This window comes from Taeniopygia guttata, chromosome 7 (genome assembly GCF_048771995.1).
Source record: "Taeniopygia guttata chromosome 7, bTaeGut7.mat, whole genome shotgun sequence".
Taxonomy (NCBI): Eukaryota; Metazoa; Chordata; class Aves; order Passeriformes; family Estrildidae; genus Taeniopygia; species Taeniopygia guttata.
The window spans coordinates 2,661,341-2,687,276 of record NC_133032.1 but is presented as its reverse complement, the minus strand read 5'-3'; the positions used below and the strand labels follow the sequence as shown (position 1 = coordinate 2,687,276).

At 43.4% G+C, this 25,936-nt stretch overlaps 1 protein-coding gene across 13 annotated transcripts in view; it reads left to right on the top strand.

The window, feature by feature from the left end:
* The window catches only part of AGAP1 (ArfGAP with GTPase domain, ankyrin repeat and PH domain 1), a 307,825-nt gene that overhangs the window by 166,604 nt on the left and 115,285 nt on the right, over positions 1-25,936 (top strand). For all 13 annotated transcript variants that reach the window (XM_030277040.4, XM_030277043.4, XM_030277041.4 and 10 more), the window contains one exon: positions 18,075-18,179. In XM_030277040.4, coding sequence (XP_030132900.1) covers positions 18,075-18,179 — 105 coding nt within the window. The remainder of the gene's footprint in view (positions 1-18,074; positions 18,180-25,936) is intronic.

The window sequence follows — 25,936 nt, the reverse complement described above, 5'->3', positions numbered from 1 at the left end:
TAACCAAGGAAGGTATGGAGTTGATATTCAGAATAGCACAAGAGTTCATATTATTTGTCTCGTTACCTAGAAAATAAACAAAGTTAAGTTGGCTGCTCCAGGAGGTTATGGTGTTTAAGAATTTTTATTTTCAGATTTTGAAAGGCTCCATCAAAGCAGACAGCCTTTAATTATAGCTGAATTTGTCTTTGTGCTACACTTTGAAATCATGAGACAATTTGAATTGAAGTTGTTAAATTATGGAGTGAAAAAGTCTCTCTGTGAAGTTTGCATAACAACCGACTTTTATCTTCTTTGGGAAGTCTTGAAAGATGTAGCTGAGCAAGGTGGGATGTAAGGAAGACCCTGGGTATCAGCAGGACAAAGGAGGAAATGAACCAAATGCTGAAATGAGTTTCAGAAAAGCACTGCCACACCTAAGCATCACAGGAGTGAAGTGAACCATTGGACCACATCATTCAAGTCCAAGACCATGAGTGTTAGTAAAATAAATCCTGTTTAATAAGGTAATAACCAAGACCATACAGTAGGACTGAATAATAATAATAATCATCAAGGCCAAAATATTAGTTATATATAATAATAATCATCATCATGTCTTTGCAGTGAAGGGCTTAAATAATGTGTATCAGCCAGCCTGATCATTTGACTGTGTTGTCTTATTTCATTCGGTGCAAAGAAGTTATGGAAAAGTGACCTAAAAGGCCATACACCATGAATGAACCAAAATCTTGTGTAATTAATACACTTTACAGGGATTTGAAATAGGACTTAGTGTGAGAAACAGACCCGGAGCTGAGATCCCTTGTTCTACAGGGTGGAAGAAATAATTCTTTAAAAAGTTCCTCTGTGAAGTATCATGTGAGTGTTGTCACTTTGTTGTTTGATAGAAATATGGATAATTACGGCTATACGCACACATACACACACATATAGATGAGTCCTCTCTCTTTAAAATATGTAAGTAAAGAACATTATCCTGTAGAAATGGAGAAGCCAGAGCAAAGGGCAGCTGAAGCAAAACATGGATTTGAGAATATCCGTGGATTCAAAAGGTGGGAGTGAGACAGGTCTGCAGCTTTGGAAAGAGATTAAGAGGAGCCTTCTTTTAATGGGCAGGACTGATTCCACAGGCGTGTTTGAGCCTGTGTCAAGCACAAGGCATGGGGGCAAGAACTCAAGCTGGAGGAGAGGCCAAGCACCGCAGGAACATGGCTGGAATCTGAAAAGTGATAAAACAGACATTTTTGTTATGTTACATGCAAAATTCAGCTCCTGTTATTAGCAAGCCTTAGCTTGGCTGAGAGGCTTTAGAGTTCATGGTTCTCATTTTCATGGCTATCTTCAAACTTTGAAGAATAACGTTCAGTTGACACCACTGAGCTGCACCTCCAAACTTCTAGCACCCAAAATTAAAAGCTCAGTTGGAAATGTGAAGCAGATCAGAAGCCCGGGGAGGCAGAGTTGGTGTGAAAAGGGGGCTTTGATGTCCCTAATGCCCATTGTTTAATGCCAGGGGTTTGCTTTTAAATGCCAATGCACAGCATGGAGGCCTGGGCCTCCCATGGCGCCACAGAGGGTGCGTTGGGTGGCAGGGGGGAAGAAAGGAGGAATCTTCCATCCTGCCAGCACAAAGTTGAAGGGGATGAAGGCTTTTGCAGATCTTTTTTAAGGAATCGTGTGGCAAAGTGTGCAAACCCGAAGCCGGCGTGCCGTGCGTGAGGGCGTGCAAGGGAAAGTTAGCAGTCAGTCAGGTTTTATCTCTTAATGAATAGAGACTGCTGAAGTAAGGGTTAGGTAATTGAGTTTATAATTAATTAGCCATAACCCTCATCAGATAAAGCAGTTGTCGAGATTTTTTTTTATCTCCTTTCTCTCCCCAGGGCCTGCCCTTCTTTGTCCTTGTGCTGACAGCCAGCACTTATCTCAGGCCTTCTCCATCCCGCGCCCGTCAGCCCCTCCTCCCTTGGGCTGGGTTTGGTGGTCAGCCTGGCCCGTATTGTCCTGCCAGGATCCCAATCAGCCGGGCTGTCGTGGCGGGATGATGAATTAGCAGTAGGAGTTAACGTGTAGGTGAGCTCCAGATCGGAGCCCCGATAGCTCCTGCCCGGCTTCTGTGTGTTCGTCACCCTGCCCGGCGCTGATCCGCCACTGACACTTCCCAACAAAGAGGTTAAAAAGGTGGATTTAGTCAGAGAAATGGGGCATCTCTCCAGAAAGTTGGGATGCTGATAAAGGACCCTTAATTTCTTCTGCCGTTTAATTCACCTTGACAATACCGGGAAGATAAATTGGATTTTGCTCTGTTTTCTTTTGGTGGCCTTATCACCCTTATGTTGTGGGTTGAACTGGTTTGCTTGCAGTAGGGGAGAAACTTTAGCCGCGTATCTTAAAAGCATCAGGATTGTAAAAGTGTCGAGTCCCTGCCCGTGGAGACAGATGGAAGGGACTAGGATGTAAAACTTCTCCTCCATCAAAGCTGTGTCCTGTTGCGGATGCATGGGGGAGAGGAGCTTTCTTGCTGTGTTTTTACAGTAGGCTGTGGCGCTGGGCTGGGTTTATGGACAGGTTTGCTGGAGGAGAACAAGGTTCCCCAGCAAGTCTGTGTGTTCTCCCTTCATCTGGAGGTTTTGCATTGGAGATGAAGACTCCTGTGTCTTACGGTATTGACTCCAGGCTTTGAATGAGCACTGGTTTTCCTTAATCTGAGTGTCAGCACTAGGAAATACAACTCAAGTCTCTCAGTGCCAGAAAGGCTTGATTCTTTCTGAAACTACATAAAGCATTATTCTTCTGTGGTCTCTTTAATAGACTGGTAAAGTTTTCCTCTTTCTTTGGCATTTCAGCAGCAATATACATTTTTAGTTTGACTACAATCCTTTTGGGATTCCAGCTTCTGTGTGCACACCTACCTCTTTCTAGGATCTTCCTGGAAGTTGAATTAGTAACATTTGAGGTAAGATGGCACAATGTAACTGCATAAAAGGTATTGCTGATGGCAGAATGAAGCTGTTCCAGTTTAGAGTAACAGCTTGGTTGTTGAGGATGTGCACCTCATCCCAGCACAGGAAAGCAAATTCTTGTGTACCTCCCTGCTAATTGATAGGAAGGGTGTAGGAAGTGAGTCTGTGACACGTTTGAGGCAGGAGAAGTTCCAATTAGAGATGCAGAAAAGTGTTATTTCCCACCAGGTTCAAATATTGGAGCAAATATCTGAAGGGGCTGTGAAATATCCACTTTGGAGGTGGCTCCAAGGGGATGTGGATCTCCTCAGAGTTTTGGGTTTGCATCTTGCCACTGGAGGTGAACTAGGGGGAGCAAAGAGCATTCTCATCCCCCAAAGAGACACTCAAGTTGTGTGTTCCGCAAGTGAGAGAAACCAAGCATGAATACAGTGGAAGGAAAGAACATAATTATCATCCCTGATGTAAGAACCATGCCAAAATGTTTTCCAGGTTGAGGATTTATATTGCAAATGAACATCAACCTTGGATGGTGTTACCTCATGCAGAAGGGTAACTAAATGCACATTATTTTAATTCTAGGAAGCAGTGGAGGGAAAAAGCTTTTGCTCTGAATTTGCCTCTGAAACGTAAGAGATGGGGCAATTCTATCCCTGATTTTTTTTTTTTTTTTTTTTTTTTAATAAAGCAAAGCTAGCAGTGTCTTCTGGAAAACATGCGTGGATTAATAGGATAGATTCAGCTGGGTTGGTCTTGTGTTTACATGTTGGGTTTTCTGATAGAAGAAAATTTTTCTTCTTTAGTTGTCACTGGATTTTTTATTTAATCAACAGTATATTGCAAATAGAGATATAAAAAATACTATTTATATAGACACTAATAAATATATGTTAATGTAGTCGTAGTTTCAAGTTTTTCTTTTGAAAATGCACATTTTTTTTCTTAATGCCCATTTTGCCATAGATATTAGAGGTAATTTGGTATAGTAGATGAACTCAGTTTCAGGCTTTTTAATTGCTTTTGGTAAAGAAAATTATGTGCTTTGTACCTAAAGGAATGTTTAAATCAGGTTTTAGCTGAGATCTTCAAGTGTTCAGATCTTCAGAATGAAGTGGAGTATGTTATAGGACAAGTTAAAGAATATCCATATTTAAATCAATACTAAGATTTACAGATGCTAAATAGAGAATTAAGGAGGAAAAAGATAAATAGTATTTTGTAGCCTTTCAAAACATAGGAAACAGGCCCATAGATTGGAATAAGGGTAGGGAGAGTTTCCTCACCATCTGATCCCTTTATCCATGGGGTCAGTCCTTCAGGAACTGCTCCAGTGTGGGTCCCTTTATCCATGGGGTCAGTCCTGTAGGAACTGACCAGTGTGGGTCCCTTTATCCATGGGGTCAGTCCTGTAGGAACTGACCAGTGTGGGTCCCTTTATCCATGAGGTCAGTCCTGTAGGAACTGACCAGTGTGGGTCCCTTTATCCATGGGGTCAGTCCTGTAGGAACTGACCAGTGTGGGTCCCTTTATCCATGGGGTCAGTCCTTCAGGAACTGACCAGTGTGGGTCCCTTTATCCATGGGGTCAGTCCTGTAGGAACTGACCAGTGTGGATCCCTTTATCCATGGGGTCAGTCCTGTAGGAACTGACCAGTGTGGGTCCCTTTATCCATGAGGTCAGTCCTGTAGGAACTGACCAGTGTGGGTCCCTTTATCCATGGGGTCAGTCCTTCAGGAACTGACCAGTGTGGGTCCCTTTATCCATGAGGTCAGTCCTGTAGGAACTGACCAGTGTGGGTCCCTTTATCCATGAGGTCAGTCCTGTAGGAACTGACCAGTGTGGGTCCCTTTATCCATGGGGTCAGTCCTTCAGGAACTGCTCCAGTGTGGGTCCCTTTACCCATGGGGTCAGTCCTGTAGGAACTGCTCCAGTGTGGGTCCCTTTATCCATGGGGTCAGTCCTGTAGGAACTGACCAGTGTGGGTCCCTTTATCCATGGGGTCAGTCCTTCAGGAACTGACCAGTGTAGATCCCTTTATCCATGGGGCCACACGTCCTGCCAGGACCCTGCTCCAGCACGATTTTCCCATGGGGCCAGAGCTTCCCGTGTTCATCTCCCTGCTCTGGTGTGGGGTTTTCTGTGGGATTCAGACAGATCTCAGCCCCACCAACCTTCCCCCATGTCCTGCAGGGCACAGCTCCTTCACCCTGGGCTCCACCATAGGTGATGGAAGCAGAAAAGGCTTGAGATGGGTGGTGTAGCCTCATTTTCTTTGCTGTTTTAACACTGAGGTTTTCCAGGGATGTTTTGTATCATTGTTTGAAGTATGTGAAGATGGTTAAGTAGGAGAGCATTTCTTAAAAGCTGGGCAAGAGTTATCAGTGCAAAAAAAGCTGGAATGAAAGAACTGGACTCCATGATCCTTGTAGGTCCTTTCCAGCTCAGAATATTCTGTGGTTTTGTAACTCCCTGTATTTAGGAATTTGAGGACATTTCAGGTATTTAGACTTGAAGAGAAGCAGTTTAAGGGCAGTGAGAAGAGAGTAAAACCTTCCCTTTCTGGCAGCCTGGGTAAATTTGCAGGGTTAATTTCAATTATGACATATTTGAAAATTTGTCCTGCTTGTAGGGAACAAAGAGATTGGGTTTTTTCCCTGGGAGGTGTCCTGGGAAGCTGTGATTCCCCGGGCCACACCAGTGCTTTTTTTCCCCCACTCCAGTTATTTCAGAGCGGGGATTGATGGGCCCCTCTTCCTTAATGAGTTTGCTGAATTGATTTTATCATTGCTTTTTGTCACTTTCCTAGAACTAACATGGAAATGACAAAAAAAAAGGTCCGACTGACAACACCCGAGCGTGGGGTGTTAAAGTTGGTAAGACCTGGGATCATCAGCAGCCATAATTGACAAATAATACCCCTCATAAATACTGCCAGTCTTTTCAATTAGTTTTCATCTCAAATTCGGGATGCAAAATGATGGCCTGTCAAGTGACAATGGATGACAAAAATTAATAAATTGTCTTCTAAATAGTATGGACACTTAAGAAAAATTGGGCAGCCAATTTAGCACAGCATGAACCGGGGGGAACCTTTTGTACTGTTGCCGTGCCACTAATGTTGTCTGGGTCTTTATTAATGGTGCTTGGCTGCTGCTGACAGTTTTGTTGCTACTGGCAACTTTCTTCATTAAAATTAAAGCCAGCGTCAAATCCCATTAGCCGCACTCTGGGTACCTTGCATTTTTATTTTTATTTTTTAATTTTTTTATTTATTTGTCTTTACAAACCTATTCTTTATCTATAGGAAATTGGGAAAGGTGGTTAAAAATTAGTCTTTGGTCTTGTCCATGGCTGATCACTTAATAAATAATGGATTATATTGGTTTTTTGGTTTTTTTTTTGAGGGAGATTGTCTCCAACATTTTACAGCTTGCCTAGTCCACAGCAAAGTGACTGCACAGAGAAATCCATAAATGAGCTTTATAAATTACTTTTTCTGATCGTGGTGTTCTTCTGTGTTGCCTGCAAGCCACTGGATCTGGGATACTGTGTCATAAAACAATCGTAGTCTCTGGAGCAGCTTCTGTTCTTGTTGTCTCCCCCTCTCAAATATTAATGAGGTTAAAACTGAGGGATCAACTTGTGTGCGAGACCACTCTTTAAAGGAAAATAAAGTGTGCATCTTTACATTATTTTGGGAAGGAACAAATATCTTTGTTTGTGGAAACATCTTTTGAGTTTCTGCTTTAATAACTTATGGATTGACTCCTTAATCTGAAGGAGGGCAGGGATGGATGGGATATTGGGAAGGAATTGTCCCCTGTGAGGGTGGGCAGGCCCTGGCACAGGGTGCCCAGAGCAGCTGTGGCTGTCCCTGGATCCCTGGAAGTGTCAAAGGCCAGGCTGGACAGGGCTTGGAGCAACCTGGGATAGTGGAGGGTGTCCCTGCCCATGGCAGGAGGTGGGACTGGATGAGCTTTAAGGTCCCTTGCAACCCAAACCATTCTGGAATTCTGTGACTCCTTTTAACAAGTCTTAATAAATAGATAAATAAGTCTTAATAAACAGATAGCATGTAATAATAGACTTTGCCATATCTACTGTCACTACTGAGTGTTCTAAAACATTAAAAAGCTGAGTGGCCAGTGCATTAAATTCCCAGGGCAATCTGTATTCTGCCTTACAGACCACACATGAAGAAATTCAAGGCTTTTCAGAGAAAAATGTGTGGAAATCAGGGGAAAATTTCTTCCAGAAACATCTCTCAGGCGTCCTTCCAGGAATGCTCAAAGTGGAATATGATCTTTCACTCTTTGTGGTGCATCACACTTTGCCACTGCATTGTATCTCAGTTTTCTCTAGGAGTAGATATTTCCAAGAGGGTTTAGTTGTTACAATATCTTGTTGATTGTACTGCTCCCGATTTGGGGGCCAGACTTCCCTGGCCGGTGTCACATTGTGTTCTGACATAATTTGGGTACAAGCCAGTGATCAAAAAATGTGTCTTGAGGCTTCTGATAGATTGAAATGCCTCATGAAGCGCAAAATATGGCTTTGGTTTACATCTCTGGAAGGGTTAGAAGTAGATTGTGTTTAAGGATCCTTCCAAGCCAAAGCATTCTGGAATTCCACATCTCTCTGATGGGGATTGGACAGAGGGAGGTAAAGTCTTCTGATGACAGCTTGATTTTGCTGTTGTCACCATAGAAATGCCTTTTGATTCAGGAATTGGGATGGTTTGGTAGCCCCAGGGCTAGCACCATGAAACTGCAGGTAAAACCAGGCTGAAGGCAGTGCCAGCGGGGTCCGTGCAGAAAACCAGAAGTGCTGAATCCAAACCCACAATTAAACATTCACTGTGCTTGGGAGTGGTCTCGTGTGGTAAGTGATAAACAATTAACAGTTCAAATGGTCCTTTAAACTGGTGCACTTTTGCAGCAATTTTTGGGCTGAAAGATATGCTCAAGTCTGGATTTCAGTTCATCTGAAATGTGGGTTGAGTGACCCTATCATTCACAAGAATGGATACTTGATAGAAATGAAATAAACTGGTGACATCAAATTAGCATCCATCTAATAAATCCAAGCTGTGCTTTTAGCTCTTCTGCTAAATCTTCTTGGTTTAAAAAAATAAATAAAAAAGGTGTCAGTAGTTAATTGTTGACTGAAGCTTAATATCTGTTGAAGCAAATGAGCCATGAAATACACTACAAAGGAAGTATTGTATCTGGAGTGATTTTAACATTAAAACAATGTTACAATTTTTAACTTGCTGACACAATATGCAGAATCCTTTATTTTGAAATTGCCCTGATTAATGCTAAGCTCAGGAAGTGGGGAAGAGGAGGAGTGAGTGCTGTATATAAAGCAAGGCAGACCAGGACTAAACGAGCCTTTTCTTCTCAGAATAATATTAAATAACAATAAAGGAATTTTGGGGTGTCTCAGGATATTACTTCAGGAATCCTAATAATAACTTTGTCAAAAGCATTGATTTATAATTTCTCAGAAAAGTTCTTTCAGTTGACTGGCACTGGCAATGTTTCACATTCTGTTAACTTGACTTTCTATAACAACAGCTGTGGTAAAAATGGGTGAGTTCTGCTTCTGACAGCAGTAACTTTGCCTTTTTGATGTAACAATTTAAGAACATGGGGTGAAAAGCCTGTTCTTGAGAGTTGTCTTTAGGTTGTACCCTTAAATCCTGGGAAATGGCCTTGGATAGATTTTCCCTGGGCTCAGGGAGCTGCTGGAGATGTGGAGATGCCTTGATGTAAAAGAATCATCAAATCACAGAATATTCTGAACTGAAAGGGATCCATGAGGATCATTCAGTCCAAATCCTGACCCTGCACAGACACCACAACAAGCTGAGGTGATGTGGGGTGGTTTTCCAGCAAAATTTTACATCCTGTCAAAAGTCTTCTCCCAGTGTGACTCAAATCATGGTCCTTGGCCAAGACCAGGAGGTTTTTGAGTGAAATAGCTGTACATTCTTATGTATTCCCAGCTGAAGCCAAAATGGTTTTGTTTTCAGGTGATAAAGTACTGATTGGTTCACTAAGAAGAAAGAGCAGACAGTTGTGTTCGTTGTGCAAAGGGTTATTTAAAAAGATGTGTCTCTGCTGCACCAAATAGATAAATCATCATTTTTCTAAGCTCTTTAGCTCCATGACTACTCACACATTCAGCAAGTAGCAGAAGGATGTGACTGTAGCTGTCTCTTTATGCAGTTGTCATGTGTGTCTTGGCATGTTCTGTATTTCTTACAGTATTCCCCTCATGTTGAAGATGGAATTTACATTCTTTTGCAGCTTTTTTGAGAATGTGAAACATGATTTTTTTGAACTCCAGGAAACAGGATCCAGTAGGGAAAGTATTTTTCCTCACTAGGTTCCTGATTTGTTTTCTGCTGTGATGATGAGAGGACAGTGCCCAACATACATTGAGTGCATCTCTGAAGGACCATCATCACCTTCATTCCTCTGATTGAGCTGGACTTTGCAGGAACATCACCAGGAATGCTAACATCACTATTTCATCTATTTTCCTTTTTTTTTCCTCTTGGTCTTAGGAGAGATTGGAGGAAAGAGAGCGGGGTGTGTGGATGGAAGAGTGCTGGAGCATCCTGATGGGCCCTGCTTGCTCACCCTGGTCTTGTGCAAGGTGTCACTGCCCATGGCAGGCACAAGATGAGGTTTAAGGTCCCTTCCAACCCAGACCATTCTGGGACTCTGTGATCTTTGCAGTGTTGAACAAGTTCAGTGTGTCCTGGCAGACCCTTCTGTAGTGGGGTCATTGATGCTGATGGTCCTTGACCAGAGGACGAGGTGTAGAAGTAGAAAAATGGAGCAATCAGGAAATATTGTTCATTAGAATTATGAAGAAGGTGGTCTTCTACTGCATATTTTTTTTTAAAGGGTAGTTATTCTCCTATCCCTACAAAAGTTTGAGGGCCAGAAGTATTACTGTTCAGCAAAATTTATTTTTCAAGGAGGATTCTCCTTTTGATTAAAAGAAAACTAAAATAAATTTTAAAATCCCATTATGAAGCAGAGTTTCTGAGGTTGGTTGTAGAAGGCCTTTTTGGTCCCAAAATTTCCTGACACGAAGTGTGAATCATTTCTGTACAATAACATGGAACACAGTTTAAGGAGAAAAAGGAACACACATGCACACACACTTTTTTTTTTCCTGCCAGCATTCTTGGGTTTGTTATTCAGCCTGTGCTGTATTAAATTGGATTTTGTGTCCATCATTATTAAAATGTGAAGTGTGTCGGTCACAAAGCATACATTTCAGGGCAGTTAGCTGAATAATTCTTTTCTTTATTATCCCAAATTACTGCTGAGCTCTGGAGAGGTGAGCAGTTTAGCCAATTATTGCCATTTGAGCTGGATTTGTGGGTGATTAGCTCCTGGTCGAATTCAGTCCTGGCAAGGGCTTTGAAGCCTTTCCTTGTGTGATTTTCACAGCGGTGAGGTAGGAATAGACGAGGCTAATGACAGGAAGGTCGCCTGGGTGAGGTGACCTGTGGGGGGGGGGGCCCGGGTTTAGCAAATAGGGCATCCACAATAACAAGTGTGTCACTAACCCCGCCGTGCATAATCGGAGTTTTATAGGATTGTTGGAGATGCTGACAGCTCAATTAAAGTGTAACCCTTTGTACCATATAGCCCCGGCAGAATGACAGAAATATTACCAACAAAAAAGGGAGGGGACCACAAGGGAACTGGTTAAAGATCCAGGGTTCTTTTTCTTTTCCCCCCCTCCACTGGAGCCTGCACAGAACGGGCTGCAGAAAGCATCCATTTGTGAAATAATAGGTTGTCCAGGGGAGGGGTATGGTGCCAAACATGGCTACAAAAAAAAGCTGCTCTTAAGTGGTCTTCCTGATGTTTCTATGGAAACACTAGAGTGTCGGCAGAGAAAGTTAAAATTGGGTTTTAAGCTTTTCATGGCTTTTCTCCCTTTTCCGCTTCCCCAGCCAAATCCCTGCTTTATATAAAACACGATAAAGAGAATTTTGGGGATCGGGGAACGCTCCTGTAAGGAAAAGCGGATCCTCTGCCTAGGAGTGGTCATGCCTGCACGAGGATTCCTTATTTTGCACCACTCACCCAAGGCTGTTTCTTGAGAGAAGTCAATGTTTTGTGGTTTCCTTTCCCTGCCTGACCCTTCAGCCATTCCCGGCCATTCCCGCTCTCGCAGCCTTTCCCACAGCTGTGTTTGCTCGCACCAGATCTGCTTCCCAACGCTGTTTTTCCTTTGCCCAAGGTAATGATTTGCATCGAAGTGCATTTCACTGGTGTCAGGGAAACCACAGCTGCCAGTGCCAAGGGGTTAACAAACCAACTACTGGAGATTATTAAGGGCTGGGGTTCTTTTTTTTTCCTATTCTTTTAGCAGTCCAGAGTAAGCAAAATAACTCTTGGAAGGCAACAGAGACAGAAACTACTGCAAGACAGGAAAATAATGTGATTTTCTCGTGCTGTTCAGAGAGGTGAATGGGTTAGAGTAAAGGATGTGCCAGTCATTTAAATACCTGATTGCATTTCATAACACATTCGAATGATCAGCTCCACAGGAAGGATGTGTGGTGGCTGTAACTGCAGAGTTTGCAATGTGCTGTTGACTTTAGTCTCATTTCAGAAATAGTCATAAAGCAGGGTTAAGGAAAGAGTGCCCCTGTCCCAAAGCTGCCAGCTGAAGGAGAACTCAAGAAGAGTTGCGGGAACTCGTGCGTCACCTGCAAGATCCAGAGGCTGAAATATTGGAGCAGTCAGTAATCAAGACCAGGTTGGATGGAGCTTGGAGCAACCTGTGTTCGTGGAGGGTGACCCTGCCCATGGCAGGGGGTGGAATAGGATTGTCTCTAAGCTCCCTTCCAACCATTCTGGGATTAAAAATGAAGATGCAGTAACAGTGAACCTAAGTTTGTTCTTCCCATTAAGTGTGTCCTTAGTGCTACTGTTCTTGCAGGAATTTGGTGGCTGTCCTTTGGTGGCAATCTTCGTTGCTGGTGCTGTGAAGAACTGTAAGAGTTGCTTAATCAGCACTAGGGGTTTTTTCCAGTACCTCTTTCTAATTTTCTTTCCTAGCTTGTGTACAGAGAGCTTGGAAAATAATGAGTTGCAGGCTGATTGTCCTTCAAGTTTAAGCAAAGCCATTATCTTCTGCTCCCCAAGTCAGGTGTTAGAGCCTCTCTGTTCTTTGTCTTCAAATGGAAATCATGGCTGATCAGCCCCAGCATTAGGTAACCATTCATGGAGTAATTACCTGCTGTGCAGTCACTGCCTGGTATTTAGGGAATGTTAGAAGAGAATTGGGTGCAATGTTCTGATTTCATTTTCTCATAAAGGCGCAGAACATAAATTTGAATAGTTTCTGCAAAGTGGGAGCATCTTTGTGGCAAAACTCTGCCTGCTGCTGTGCCAGTTTTTAAGGGAGGTGGGAGGGATTTTCCATGTGCACAGCTGTAGTAAGAACATACAGGGTTTTGGAGGGGTTTTTTTTTGCAATGTTATTGTTAGATACTGAAGTTGGAGAATGTTTGAGCTCTCCTGTTTTCAGAACTCTTAAGAGCCATTCCAGGCTCTTACAAGAGATTTTTTTTCCTTTTTTTTTTTTTTTTTTTTTTTTTTTTTTTTTGTAGTTCAGTTGGTCCCCAGTTGTATTCTACTACTGTAAGAAGTCGTAGAATTCCAAAATAGTTTGGGGTGGAAGGGACCTCAAAGCTCACCCCAACCACCCCCGCTTCCTCTAGCCCAGGGTGCTCCAAGCCCTGTCCAAGCTGGCCTTGGACACTTCCAGGGACAGCCACAGCTTCTCTGTGCCAGGGCCTCACCGCTCTCACAGGGTACAATTCCATCCCAATATCCCATCCATCCCAATTTCCCTCTGGCAGTGTGAATCCATTCCCCTTGTCCTGTCTCTCCAGGCCCTTATCCAAAGTTCCTTTCCCTCTTTTTTATAAGCCCCTTTAAAGTATCAGCAGGGACAGTTTGCTACAGATTTCCAAGTATAAAAACTTAAACCAGCTTTATGTCTCATTGACCAAAAGACCAAGCAGCATTCCCTTAAATTCTGAGGGAAAAAAGACTTCAGTCTGGGAAACTGAGAAAACAAGTTACTTTCTTATGGAAGGATTCCCAATACATTTGGAATCTTCAACAGTTCATTCCCTAGAGGATTTTAGGTTTAAAGAGAGAACAACATGGTCTATGTGAAGGTGTCCCTGCCCATGATAGAGGGAATGAGGTGAGCTTCCAACCCAAACCATTCTGGGATTCTCTGACTCTCTATGTATGAATGAGTCAGTCATTACCAAAAGCTTCCCATGGCATGCAGGTATTGTTTGGAGGTGAAACAGTTTGAACTGGTGTGTGCCATATGCTGCAAGAATGGACTTTAACACCAGAAACCTGTTACAACTAAATCTTCTGGAGGAAAAAAAAAATATCACTGAAAAATTAATCTTTTGTTTACTGTCAGGTGGCCTCAGTGCTGTTGGACAGACAGTGCAGAGCTGGCTGGTCATTGAATCCTGGGGGTTTCACCAGCATTTGTTCTCCACATTAATAGATTTACAGGAAGTGGGTGTTTTATTGACCAGAATTTGTATGTAACAATTAGTCTGTGATCCTGACTGAGTGACTGCCTTCGGAGTTATTTGAAGGAGGAGGTTTCTCATGACTGAGAGTTTTTCTTTTTTGAGCAGAATGCACAGGAGGTGTAGAAATTCCCAGCAGTGTTAGCTGCTGATCATGGCTGTGGGAGCTACAGACCTGAGTGGAAAATTAGGAATTTATGTTGTTAATGATGAAGTGTGACATTACCTGTTTCATTCTGTCAGAACAACATCAGGTAAACAATATGGGGTCAGCTAAAAATTAGGGAGGGGGAGAAACAAAAGTCTGGCAGAAGTTTGCACCTCAGCCATGGCAGTGGGGTAAATTTCTGAAAGAAAATAGAAACAAAGTGGAATTATGGAATGGTTTTGGTTGGATGGGATCTTGAAGCTCATCTGGTTCCAACTTCTGCCATAATTGTAGGTACCATATTTCCTTTTCCAGAAGGTCCAATCTTGGCTCTGCTGAGTTCAAAGACCATTTTTAAGGCTTCTCACCTGCCAGCATCTTCAGTGCAGCATTAAGCAAGGGGTCACTTTTTGAAATGCTGATAATTTGCTATTTAAAACCTAAAATATTTCTGTAGAAAAAAATCAGTGATTTTTTTGCCACTGAATCATTACTTAAGCAGGCAAGGTTTTGAGCTCATGGAAGGCACCCAGAGCAGCCAGATTTTTGCTGGTTGCTGTGTATTCAGGTGAACTGGGTGTAGTACATGCCCTGGTCCCTTCACCAGTGCTGGGTGTGTTGTTTTCTTTCCACCTTGGCTCCAATCAATCCGATGCTGGCGGCTTTTCATTAGCTGCTCCTGCTCCCACGGTAATGGTGGGATTGCAGAGCCTGCTGGCAGTCTGTAACTTCCCCAGGTGCCCTGGAGCTCAGCAGCCTAAGCTGATTGACTCAGTTAGGGCCCCAGTCCCTAACAGCAAATGCAATCAATAAATCTTTGTTGGTAAATAATTGCTATCGAACAGAGTTTTAATATAAATTTATGAGTGGTGTTTTATCACAGCTTGAGGCTACAGCAAGCCACTGAGTGATGGATTTCAGATCACACTTGCATTCATTACATTAACTTTGTAAGTTATTTAAAGCTTGTACACTTAACATTGCTTTTGGCTTGCAATGACCTCCTGGGAGTAGACGTAGCACACACATTACTAATGGAGAGCCAGCTCTGTTCGCTCCCTGGATCCTCCAGCAAAACCCAGGGACTGAGCTCCATGCACTCCACTTGGAGCCTTTTTCCTCCAGCTCCTCCAAAACACAAGCTGGAGGATTCACCATTCCTTCCTTAAACACAGAGTTGCAGTTTTGGAGGGAAGGTGGTAAAAAAAAAAATCTATTTGAGGTGTGAAGTTCTGCTCTGTTTGTGTGGAAATCAGAGGTGTTAAATTCTTCATGTTGAGTCTGGAGGCTTTGGAGCTGCACCCAACTGCCCATGGAGGGCTGTGAGAAATTAAAAAGATTTCATACAAATTAGGGGAAATAGCATCATCCAATTAATAATTATTTGCGGCAGGGATTATTTAGACCACAAGAATTGGTATTTGGAGTAAAGATTTATGTAGGCTCTTAATGCATAGCTTGGGAACTCGGTGGGATTTTTCCAGTGTGCTGTGTGTGCATGAGGACCTGTTTGGCAGTGACTGGGGATGTGCCCAAGCTGCCTCTGAATTGCCTTGGAGGTACCAGGGGTCAGCAGGAACCCCTGGATCTCATTTCCTCAGGACAGGATCTGATGTGACTCAAATGTAGCCATGATGAGACTGAGGCAAGGGGCTTTTTTTTTTTTTTTTTTTTTTTTTTCTTTTAAATAACATTTCCTCTCATGTGGGCCTTTTTTTTTTTTTTTTTTTTTTTACTTATAGCTAACATTAAAGTGCATTTATAACTGATCTAAACTCTGATTCTAAGACCATTTCTCCAGACCATTCTATAAAATTACCACAGAGTGGTGGCCTTGGGGATAAAAGCTGTGGTTTATATGGGCTGCTTTGCTTTATAGCACTTTAAGTTAGCTCCTTGTATTCACAGCAGTTTGCTCTTCAGGTACTTCAAGATACTTTTAATTATCGCATAATGTGAAAATGATTCTGTTTGCCAAAGGAATGCCTGAAGAATATGGATTAGGAAGTCTAGTTTGTTAGTTAGGCACAAATAGGTCCATCATCCGTATTCAGTTCTGAGCTGGGTGGGCTGGTTTTTGTTTGTTTGTTTTTACATTAAGGCACAGAGTTCTGCTTTAAAAACATGGTAAAACCTAATTTTGAATAATTTTCTCAATTTAGATCCAAAACTAGAATGTCATCATTCATACTTAGATAGTAGCAAAACTTTAACTAGTAAAAATCACGACCGTGGTAGATTTTTACTCTTTATTGAGATTATAATTGACACGAATTGAAAATTATGTAAGTAATGATATGTTTTCTCTATAGCAAAGGAGCAGTTAAAAGGTTATGAAATATGTACATTTTACTGGCTTCAAAACTTGAAAAAAAAAGGCAAAGGGAAAAAAAATCCCCATTATGATCTTTACTGCTTTTTCCCCATTAGAAGGTCTGAAGAACAAACCAGTGCAGGGAAACAGTAATTTTTGATCCCCACGACACAGCACTAACTAGAATTGGGTCCCCCTAAACACCAGTGCTGTGCTGCAGGTGAGGTATGAAAGATGGGAAAGGTGAAAAGACAGATCACCTCCTATAGACAAACAGGAGAGTCAAAGGCAGAAATAAGCTTTCATTTTTTAATAGAAGAAAACAACGTCTCCAAGTGCTGGCAGGCAGTAATTGGGATGAGCAGGAGCTTTTGTGAGGAGGCGTTTCAGAAGCCCCGTTCTCCTTGAAAAAGTTTGAGTTCTAGCAAGGAGGAGAACAAAAAAATACAGACATGTGACCTGCAGACAGGCAGAAAGTTGTGAGTTTGGATCACTGTGCTATTCAGGTGTCCAACAGGAGCTTTTCTTCACGGCCCCATCGGTGTGTGGAGTGTGTTGGGAAGGGTTCTTCTCTGAAGTTCTATTCCAGCTGCATGGCCAGGAGCAGAACTTCTACTTGAGTGGAGCTGACCCATGTTCCCTCCTGGCTTTGGGATAGGGTCTGCAGAGGGATCACTTCATAAAGCTGCAAGTTTAATGGCAAAACAACCAATGGAACTTGTTTTCTAGGTTTAAACCACTTTTAACAAGAACTCCATGGGAGTTGGAAGCACTGTGCTTGCTAGGACATCCTTCTATGTTCTGTTTTCCCTTTATTTTAATTGCCTTGTATGATGAGAAGGGGAAAACTTGTTTTATAGGGATTAGGGAGCTGAAATTCATGTTGGGTGGATTCCTAGTTGTGATTTATTGAAATGGATATGTGTCCACTTTGATCAGAGCTTGATCTGTGACACCAGTCACTGTGTCCCTGTGGTAGGTACTGAGCATAGGATCTCCACTGGACATTCCAGTAAGGCTTTGCACAGCCATAATACTGTCCGGATCCATTAGGAGCTGCCTTCTGGCTTGGGTTTGGAAATTAAAATTTCCTAAGTATATTCTTCATTTACTACCTGGAGTGTTCTACAGCATGGGGTATTTTATTTTTCAAAGTGAATTTTGATTTTGTAGCTGAGAACAAGTCAATGTACAGTAGCAGTTCCTGTCTATTTGTTGGAACACAATGATGACTTTTTATCTTTGCTGTTGTGGCTGCCCAATCCCTGGAAGTGTTCCAGGACAGTTTGGACAGGGCTTGGAGCCACCTGGTCCAGTGGAAGGTGTCCCTGCCCGTGGTTGGGGGTGGAACTGGATTTAATGTCCCTTCCAACCCAAACCATTCTGGGATTCTGTGATCATTGTAATTCATCCCTGATTGAATATGGTGGAAAGGTGATTCACTTTGCCCACCTCCTTTCTTCTCCAGACACACCTCTGTCATTAAATTATCTAGGATTTACGTGAAACACTTTGTATTTGCTCTGGTTTTGTTTCACTACTCTTGCCTGGGATTGGGGTTTCTTTTGCTGGAATGAGTTAGCCAAGAGGGGTTTCCATGGTGGTGTCACCTTTGTGCAGAGGGAATGAGAACACAGATGTGTGCTCTTCTGTGGGCAGGGAATCCCCAGGAGCAGGCTGGAGGGAGAGGCCACACAGCAGGATCCTCCCTCAGCCTGGGGCTCATCACTTATTTTAGAGGGCAAGGAAATGCACAGCGTGGTGTCTTCATCAGCTAGGAACCCATGTGAGTCGCACTAAAATGTGTTTTCCTGAGGCATGGAATTCAAGGAAAAAGAGGGTTTTTCTATCCATTGGACAAAGCCAGTGGAGAGAATGTGCATTCTGGGAGAGGCAGGGGAAAGAGTATCACTTGCAGGAGAAAGCCTGTCTGGAAATGCTCATCTGGAAAGGCAATTACTCTTCTGTCTTGTGTCTTAGGCAGTTGTGTGTTGTTTGTGTGGTCGTTTCAGCTTTTCTCTCTCTCTCCCCCACCAGGGGATGCTGCTAAAGCGGAGTGGCAAGTCCCTGAACAAGGAGTGGAAGAAGAAATATGTGACACTGTGTGACAACGGCGTGCTGACCTACCATCCCAGCCTGCACGTGAGTACTGCCTGCTCTGGGATCACCCAGCCCTGACAAGAGGCTCAGGCATGGCTTTGGTGAGACCACTGTGCTGAGGGAGCTTCTTCCTCTTTCTGCATTCCCTTCCCTCTCAAAGAATCATCACCTGAAGTGAAACTCCCTGCTGCAAGTCTGAGTGCACTGCAGTTCCTCTGACTCTGCTGGGACTGGGGCTTCCTGGCATCCCAGGAGGCTCCTGGAACTGTTTAGGGCTTTTTTTTCTGCTCATTCTTTTATGGACTTGTTGATCCCAGGGTTAAAAACCAAGTCTTTTACAAGAAAAAATTTCCTAGAGGTAGTAAAGAGTGAGGAGAGGTCTTTGTCAGTGTACAGGACTTGTGGTTTATTCAGGAGTATTTCTGAGCAGCTCTTTGGAAATGGCATAGCCATTAAAATATCTCCCATATAACTTTTCCATGTTGAGGCATCTATTCTTGTCCCAAGGATGCTGTCTGTCCCTCAGACTGTGTGGCACAACTCCTGGTATGGATTTGGGGCTAAAAGCAGCACAGAGATCCCACTCAGGACTAGTTCACCCTAAGAATCATGGTGTGACCCTCACCAAGGTAAAATATGTATTATACATATATATAAAAAGAGAGAGAGAGAGAGAGAGAGAGAGAGAGATATGAGATATATAGACTTACAGAAATAGCTATCTACATATATATATATATATATAAAAAATATGTATGTATATATTTGTATATATATAAAATATATGTCTATTTATATTATGTATGTATATATATGTGCATGTGTGTGGTTTTATATAATATCTGATCTTGTATTTTATCATCATCCCACATATGCAAGTCAAAGGGTTGCCACTTGCAATGTTTTTAGGGCCAGTTGTTTCACCAAACCTTTTGGTAACATCTTGAGCTCCCGGGCACTTTTACATTAAGGAGTGAAAATCAAGGTTTTGATGCATTTTCTATAAATTCTGGGGATTATAGACCTGCACCTGGAACTGGCAGAAGTTAAATGGCTGATGTCTGAGGAGCATGGAACCCTAGAATCATTAAGGTTGGAAAGCACTCTAAGATCATCCAACCCAGCTATAGTCCAGCACTAAACTACATCCCCAAGTGCCACATCCATGTCTGGCCACACTGATGCTGTGCTTGCCCCCACTTGCTGTTCCATGTCTGTGGAATATTAGCACTTTTCCCCCGCCTTGACACAAGATTTTATAGTCTCAGATCCTGCCATAATGATGCTTTGCTCTGGTTTCTGATGTCATGTCCATGTCTCTTAAAAATGATGTGGTAAATTAGATGACAAGTAGCTTCAAGGCATTGCTGCTTCCCATCAGAAACCTTGTCCCTCAGCCCTTGTGTTCTGGAGCAGGGTTTTCACTGCTCCTTTGTGTGATGTAGTTCACGTCTTTCTGCCCAATTTGGTCACTTTTAGTGCCTCTAAATGTGACTAACTCTGCTGTGAAGTAGCCCTGAAACACCCAAATTTGTGTGTTGGCATTGCTCCCAGAAGGGAAGCGTGGATTGTGCGTGCCCCATTGAGCTGCCACCTGAGTGTGCTTTCGATTGTGCAGGTCATCAAGCGAGGAGGGGGCTGTTGTGTGTGCCCTGGCCCCTTCCTGGCTGCTGGAAAAACCTCTATTGTTCCTGGCAGGGCCGTGCACGTGTGAGTTTTTCATTGCTCTGGCAGACAATGGAGAAACTTCTCCTCTGCAGGCTCCCCCGGAGCTGCGGCATCTCCCCCAGAGTGAGAATCCACTGAGGTTATACGTAATTACTTTGAGATTAGAGGTAAATCCATCGGAGATTAGAGAGAATCCATTTAAAGAAGAAGTAATTACCAGCCTGTAATTGTTTCCCTCTGTCCTCCACCATGCCTCCCCACCCCAAGAAGAAGGTGCTGGGCTCGGTGTTGCTGTTTCCTCCCTGCATGGATCAGAGGGGTGTGTGAGGGAAGCACAAATATTTTCAGTCACACTCCCAGTACACTTTGTACTAAACTTTGTTGTCAGGAGTGTCACAATTTCTTCTTGGGGATTGCCAGGTGAGAGGGTCTTCCCCCAAGCAGAGCTCTGATACTGTGTTTCTGGTTTGGTTTTGCTGGTTTTTGTCAGTAATATTTTGTTCATTTTTTTCGCAAGAAAACAATTAATTTTTAATGCTGTGCTTGCATTGCTGTCTGGGATAATTTCTTGCATTGTTTTGAAAAATCAGGGCCTTATTCCTATCAAGTTTCCCATTAAGCAGCAGTGAAGAAAAGAGCTTTTGTTAGCCATCTAAATTCAGTTTCCTAAACTTAAGCAAAGCCTAGCTCTAATCAGATTTGAGTAGTTTCAAATGTGCAGATCATTTTAGTTAATCAAAATGTTGCCTTTTTAATTCTGGAGTGAATTTTTAATTGCAGTGAAAGGTGGGCTGGCCTCTAGTGGTGGCAAAAAAAGGAAATTCAGGGGATCACTTTGTCTGTCCAGCCTGTGGTTTGAGTCAGAGCTTAACACCTTGTGTTTGAAGGGCAAATTGCAATGTTTAGTGGCTGATAGTGTGATAGTGAGCACTGTGTTAAACATTGCTCGAGGTTTGGCCACGGGTGGATCAGTTGTCTCTGCCAGATGCATTCATTGGCAGCTCAGGCACGAAGCAGTGGTTTTAACGTAGAAAATAGGTACTGCAGGATCCAGCCCTGACATCCTCCTTGAAAGCATTGCCTGCAGAATGAAAGGTTTTGGGGTGGGGAGGGAAAATCAAATGAGGCCCTTTCTTGCAGAGGAGGTGTCCCTGGGAGGGTCAGGCCTGTTGGGCAGGGCGGCATGCTGAAATAAGCGCGGCATTGTGCCAGCTACACGAGTGGCTCCTGGTGCCACCAGGCTGATGTTTGACACAATAGCGAAATCCCTCTCGTTTCTTTTCAAGAAAGTGGGGGGAGAGGAAAACGGGGAAGAAAAATATGTGTACATAAGCACCCTACTGTGTCCTGACTTGGTTGTGTCAGGTTTTTTCAAGAGCCTCAAACCTTCCCGTCCCTTGGGACGCCGAGGAGCTCTGCCGATAGAAAATGGTTGGGGATAATGAGAGAGAACTTTGACCCGCAGGCTTCAAAGTTCACCAGAGCTCCCTATTCATCTTGGGCTTCTGGAGCAGAGCCGTGGAGTGGATCACTAAAATTCTGGCCAGCAAATTCTATGTCAGCCTCCCCAAAGGGCCCCGGGGGAATTTGCCGAGGCATCTCCTGGCTTTTTAATGGCGGGATGCTCCTGGAATGCATTCACCAGGATACCTGCTGGGCAGCACTGCTTTATCTGAGCCTTCTCCCGATGAATAGCTGATGATGTCTCACCACTGGCTGCCTGCCACAGGGCTGCCAGCGTGCCACAGGTCAGCACCTGACAAAGCTTTAGCTGTGGACATCCGTTCTCTGCCCTTGTATCTTCACCATCGCTGCACCTCGTTTACAAAAATAAGGAAAAGGGGGGAAAAGGCTCAAAACAGCTATTTTTTGGTAAGGCCAGTTTTCCCCTTTTATGTTTAGTTTGGTCTAGATTTGATTTCAAATAAAAGCACAGTGCTGGGGCACATTATGGGGGAAGAAGAGCTTCTTAAATATGTGAGAAGGAAGGTGTGATGCCCATCTAGAACATATCTGGTACACAAACCCCATGTATCTACACAGCAAGGCTGGTGTTTGCTGGCTGCATCCTTTAACCTTCATCTCCTCTGGTCTTGTGTGATGACCTGGGGATTGTAAACATGACTGGGGGGCGGGGGGAATTCTGGCTTTATCTCCATGAGGGACTTGTGGATTCACCTGGTTTGCTCAATTCATCTGACAGTAGCCACAGTTCCAAATTCTCCCTTAAATGCAATGCTGGCTGACTGGGCAGCCCACATTAGCATTAGCAGTGTCGTTCTATCCTCAAATATATTGGATGCTTTTCATTTTTTTTTTAAAAAGGCAACATTTCAGCCTGATAAGGAGTCAGATCCAACACCAGACTAAACTTGGCACAAGAGCTTCAGTAATACATTATATGGACACATCCTCTGGAGAGACCCTACAAACACTGTGAAATTCCTTAAGGCTTGAGGTGTTGTTTGAGCTTTCTCTGCTTGGCCATTTCCTCCAGAAAAAGCAGATGGTGAGAAGCACGAGGTTTTAGAGAATGTCCTCTGTGTTGGTATCTGGAAGTGTTGTAGCTCCATGCACTTTTTTCAGGTCCCAGCATTTCTCTCAGAGCTGCAGTTGAAAATTTTGCTACCAGCTCTTGTGACTTTCCTGAACTATTTGGAAACAGAAAGCCTGCTTGCAAATTCAGAATCCCATCTCACCTCATCCTTGAGGGCAGTGTGGTGTCCTGTGTGGCCAGTCAGAGCCTGGTGCTGCTCCAGCCAAGGGAACCATGCTCCCCTTCCCGTTAGGAATATCCCCCACAGCCATCACTGCAGCTCAGCCTTATTTCCAGGCTGTGTTACCTCGGGCAGTTCAATAGCTCGAGGTGTGTTGTTTGTGTTGCTTTAATAAAAATATTCATGCTCACATATTTCTAAAACACCGTTTTGTATGTCAATTTTTTCCCCCTGTTTTTGCTTTGAAGGAATGTAAAGCTGGATATTGGCTGGCTCTGAAAGGCCTTCTAACTGGCATTTCCTATCAAAACTAATCCTCAAATAGCCTTTGGTAAAGAGAGACTTGGAGTGACAGAAGGACCCTGGAAGTGTTCAAGGCCAGGCTGGAGAGGGTTTGGAGCAACCTGGGATAGTGGAAGGTCCTTGTCCATGGTAGGGTGTGGAACAGGCTGGGCTTTAAGGTCTGTTCCAATCCAAACCATTCTGGGATTCTGTGTTACTTTTCACATGTGATGTAGCTCTCCCTCCTGGGAAAGCAGTGATCAAAACAAATCCTGCAGCTTGAGTATTGATGAAGATAAATCTGAAGCTTTATTGTAGTTACCATTGCATCCGCTAGTATGCCTAAAACATTGGTTAGGATAGAAGAAAAAGAATTACAGGAACAGTTAAATATGAGTATAGTAATTTCTGATTTTTATAAAGTGCTGTAGCTGTACAGATCACTCAGTCACTTTTGAGCTTCTTGGAAAACTTATTTATTGTCTTAATCTGAAAGATGTAAGGGAGTGAAGATAAATTTGGGAGAAAGATATAAACTGAAGATCACAGAAGCACAGAATATCCTCAGTAGGAAGTGACCCACAAGAATCTGTCCAGGCCTCTGTGCCCTCGAGGGAGTCGACACTCAGTAGTGTGGTAAACACAATTGTGCTTTGGCAGAGTGCACAGGCTGGAGCAAACACACATTTCAGTGTCGTATCTGCCTGCTCCTTCTTCAGAAAGTCAAGGAAAATTCTGAGGATCAGAATGAGTTGCAATTTAAAAGGCAAAAGCCAAGCTAATAATTAATCAGGGAGGGTTTATAAAATTAGAGCTTCCTGTCCAGGCGAGCTAACTGCTGTGGGTATAAATGCTTCATAAATTACTCAGGATGGTAAAACTCTGGTTTGTCTTTTACAGCAGCTCTCATTACAAAGGCTGAATGAGAAGTGAAGTGCAAGGGGAAGAGTTTTCTTAAAATTTTATGCAAATAAGGGATCCATTTACAGAAGGACCAACATTCTGTTGCTGTTGTGTTCCAAGTCTTGCCCTGACTTCCTCCCCTGCTCCTGCATCACTGGTGGAGCTGATGAACGCCATGCTATAGATATAGCCAGTGGTTTTTACTACTGAAATTTAATGTTCCTGATTCCCAACATGAAGCAAACAGATTCATTATGACCTTCCTTTTGTCAAGACAGAGCACTTTAGGGTGATCAGTGTTTTCCAGAATGCGTTCCCATTCCTCTGTTCTCTTCAGAAAATAACATTTCATGGCTTTCCTTACGATTAACTGTGTATTATGAAGCTGAATGATATTATGGCCGTGTTTATATGCGAGAGGGGGCGACAGCTAATTCCCCAGGACCATTTGATGAATCTCTTCCACTGTGGCTCATATCCCGACGCTCCATCCATGGCTCAGGCCCTTCTTGGGAAAAGCGATGAGGACGAGGAGTTGGGGAGACTTGCGGGTTTTTTTTGTTGTTGTTGTTGTTTCTCCTTAGGTGTGCCTGTGGCCCCACACGGAAACCAATCAAGGAGCGATTTATGTTCATTAAGGGCTTGTCAAAACTGAAAAATTTTCTAATCAACAGCGATGTGGCGGCGGCCCCTCCATGGCTGGGAGTGTCGCCTCGGCGGCAGCGGCTCCGTGCCTGTTACAACTCTAGGCTAGGAATCTGCTGATGATTACATTAGGCTAAGCTGCGAAGTAAATGAACCATGGCTTATTTAGGTGCAACTAGCTCCAGTGTAGTCCTGCCCCGCAGGGCACTTTATAGCGTTTTATGGCTTTAAAATTAGTGTAGCTTCCCATTTGCTGCAGGGTGCTGCATGTTATGCCTTTGAACTCAATAAGCAAAGGGAAGGGGGCCTTTTGTTTTTTTCTTCTTCTCCCCCCTCCCTCCTTTTCTTCTTTTTGCAGTTTAGCAATTTTGTTTTGCATCTTTTCCAGACGGCGTTTTGCAATAAAAATGTCTGACTGCCACAGAGAGGCACAAAAGTCAGGGCTCCATCCAATTTCCCAGGCTGCTCTGGGTTTGGGGGGAAGAGGATTTGGTTGTTGCTGAGGGTGAACAATAGGTTTTGTGCATCCAGTAGGTCAGCTCACAAAATTGGAATTGTCTTTCAAAAAATACGCAGCACACAGTCTTTAAAATGTCATCCAGAGGTGCAACCATAAACTTCCTTTTCCATAATAATTTTTACTATGCCTCACATTAGGAAACACTATTTCAACCTCAGTAAGTGGAGCCTTAGGAGTATGTCCAATTGAACAGAGGGGGGAAACTGCCAAAAAATGAAGGTGTTTTTACAGAATCACAGAGCGGTTTGGGTTGGAAGGGACCTTGAAGCTCATCTCATTCCATCTTCCTGCCATGGGCAGGGATGTCTTCCACTATCCCAGGTTGTACACAGCCTGGCCCTTGGACACTACCAGGGATAGATTAGAAGCTCATCATCTCTCAGTGGAAACCAGGCAGAGATCTGGGGAGGATTTTTAGCCTGGACCTGCCCTAGTGATGGAAAAACAAGCTTTTGAGAGATTGGAATCGCTGAAAAGGACAAAAAAGTGTGATATTCATACCTGTGTACCATTATAGCCTTGGAAAATCACTGCTCTCAGAGAGCCTCTCATTTCATATGTGGTGCATTGGAAACAGGTGGCAGTGGGACAGATAGAAGAAACACAGGGAGGCCTCTAGGAAGGAGCAGATATTATTTTACATTTTAGTCTTGTGACACATGGCTTATCCTGGGGTGAGTGGTTTCAATGTGAGCTTGGAACCCCCTTTGCCCAATGTAAAACTACAACCCCAGTGAAGGGCTTTCTCCCTATCCACTACTCTTGTATTATCTGAAAACCCTCAAACTCCATAACATTTTTTATATCCTTGTTTTTGATAATCTGAGCCATGTCTTTAACTTAAGGATGGCTCTAGAGCACAAGGACGAGGGGAAATGGCTTTAATCTGAAGGAGAGTGGATTCAGATTGGGTATTGGGAAGGAATTGCTCCCTGTGAGGGTGGGGAGGCCCTTGCCCAGAGAAGCTTTGGCTGCCCCATCCCTGGAAGTGCTCAGGGCCAGCTTGGACATAGGCATCAAGCTAGAGCCACACATAGCCTGGGTTCAGCTTGTGGCCCTTGGTG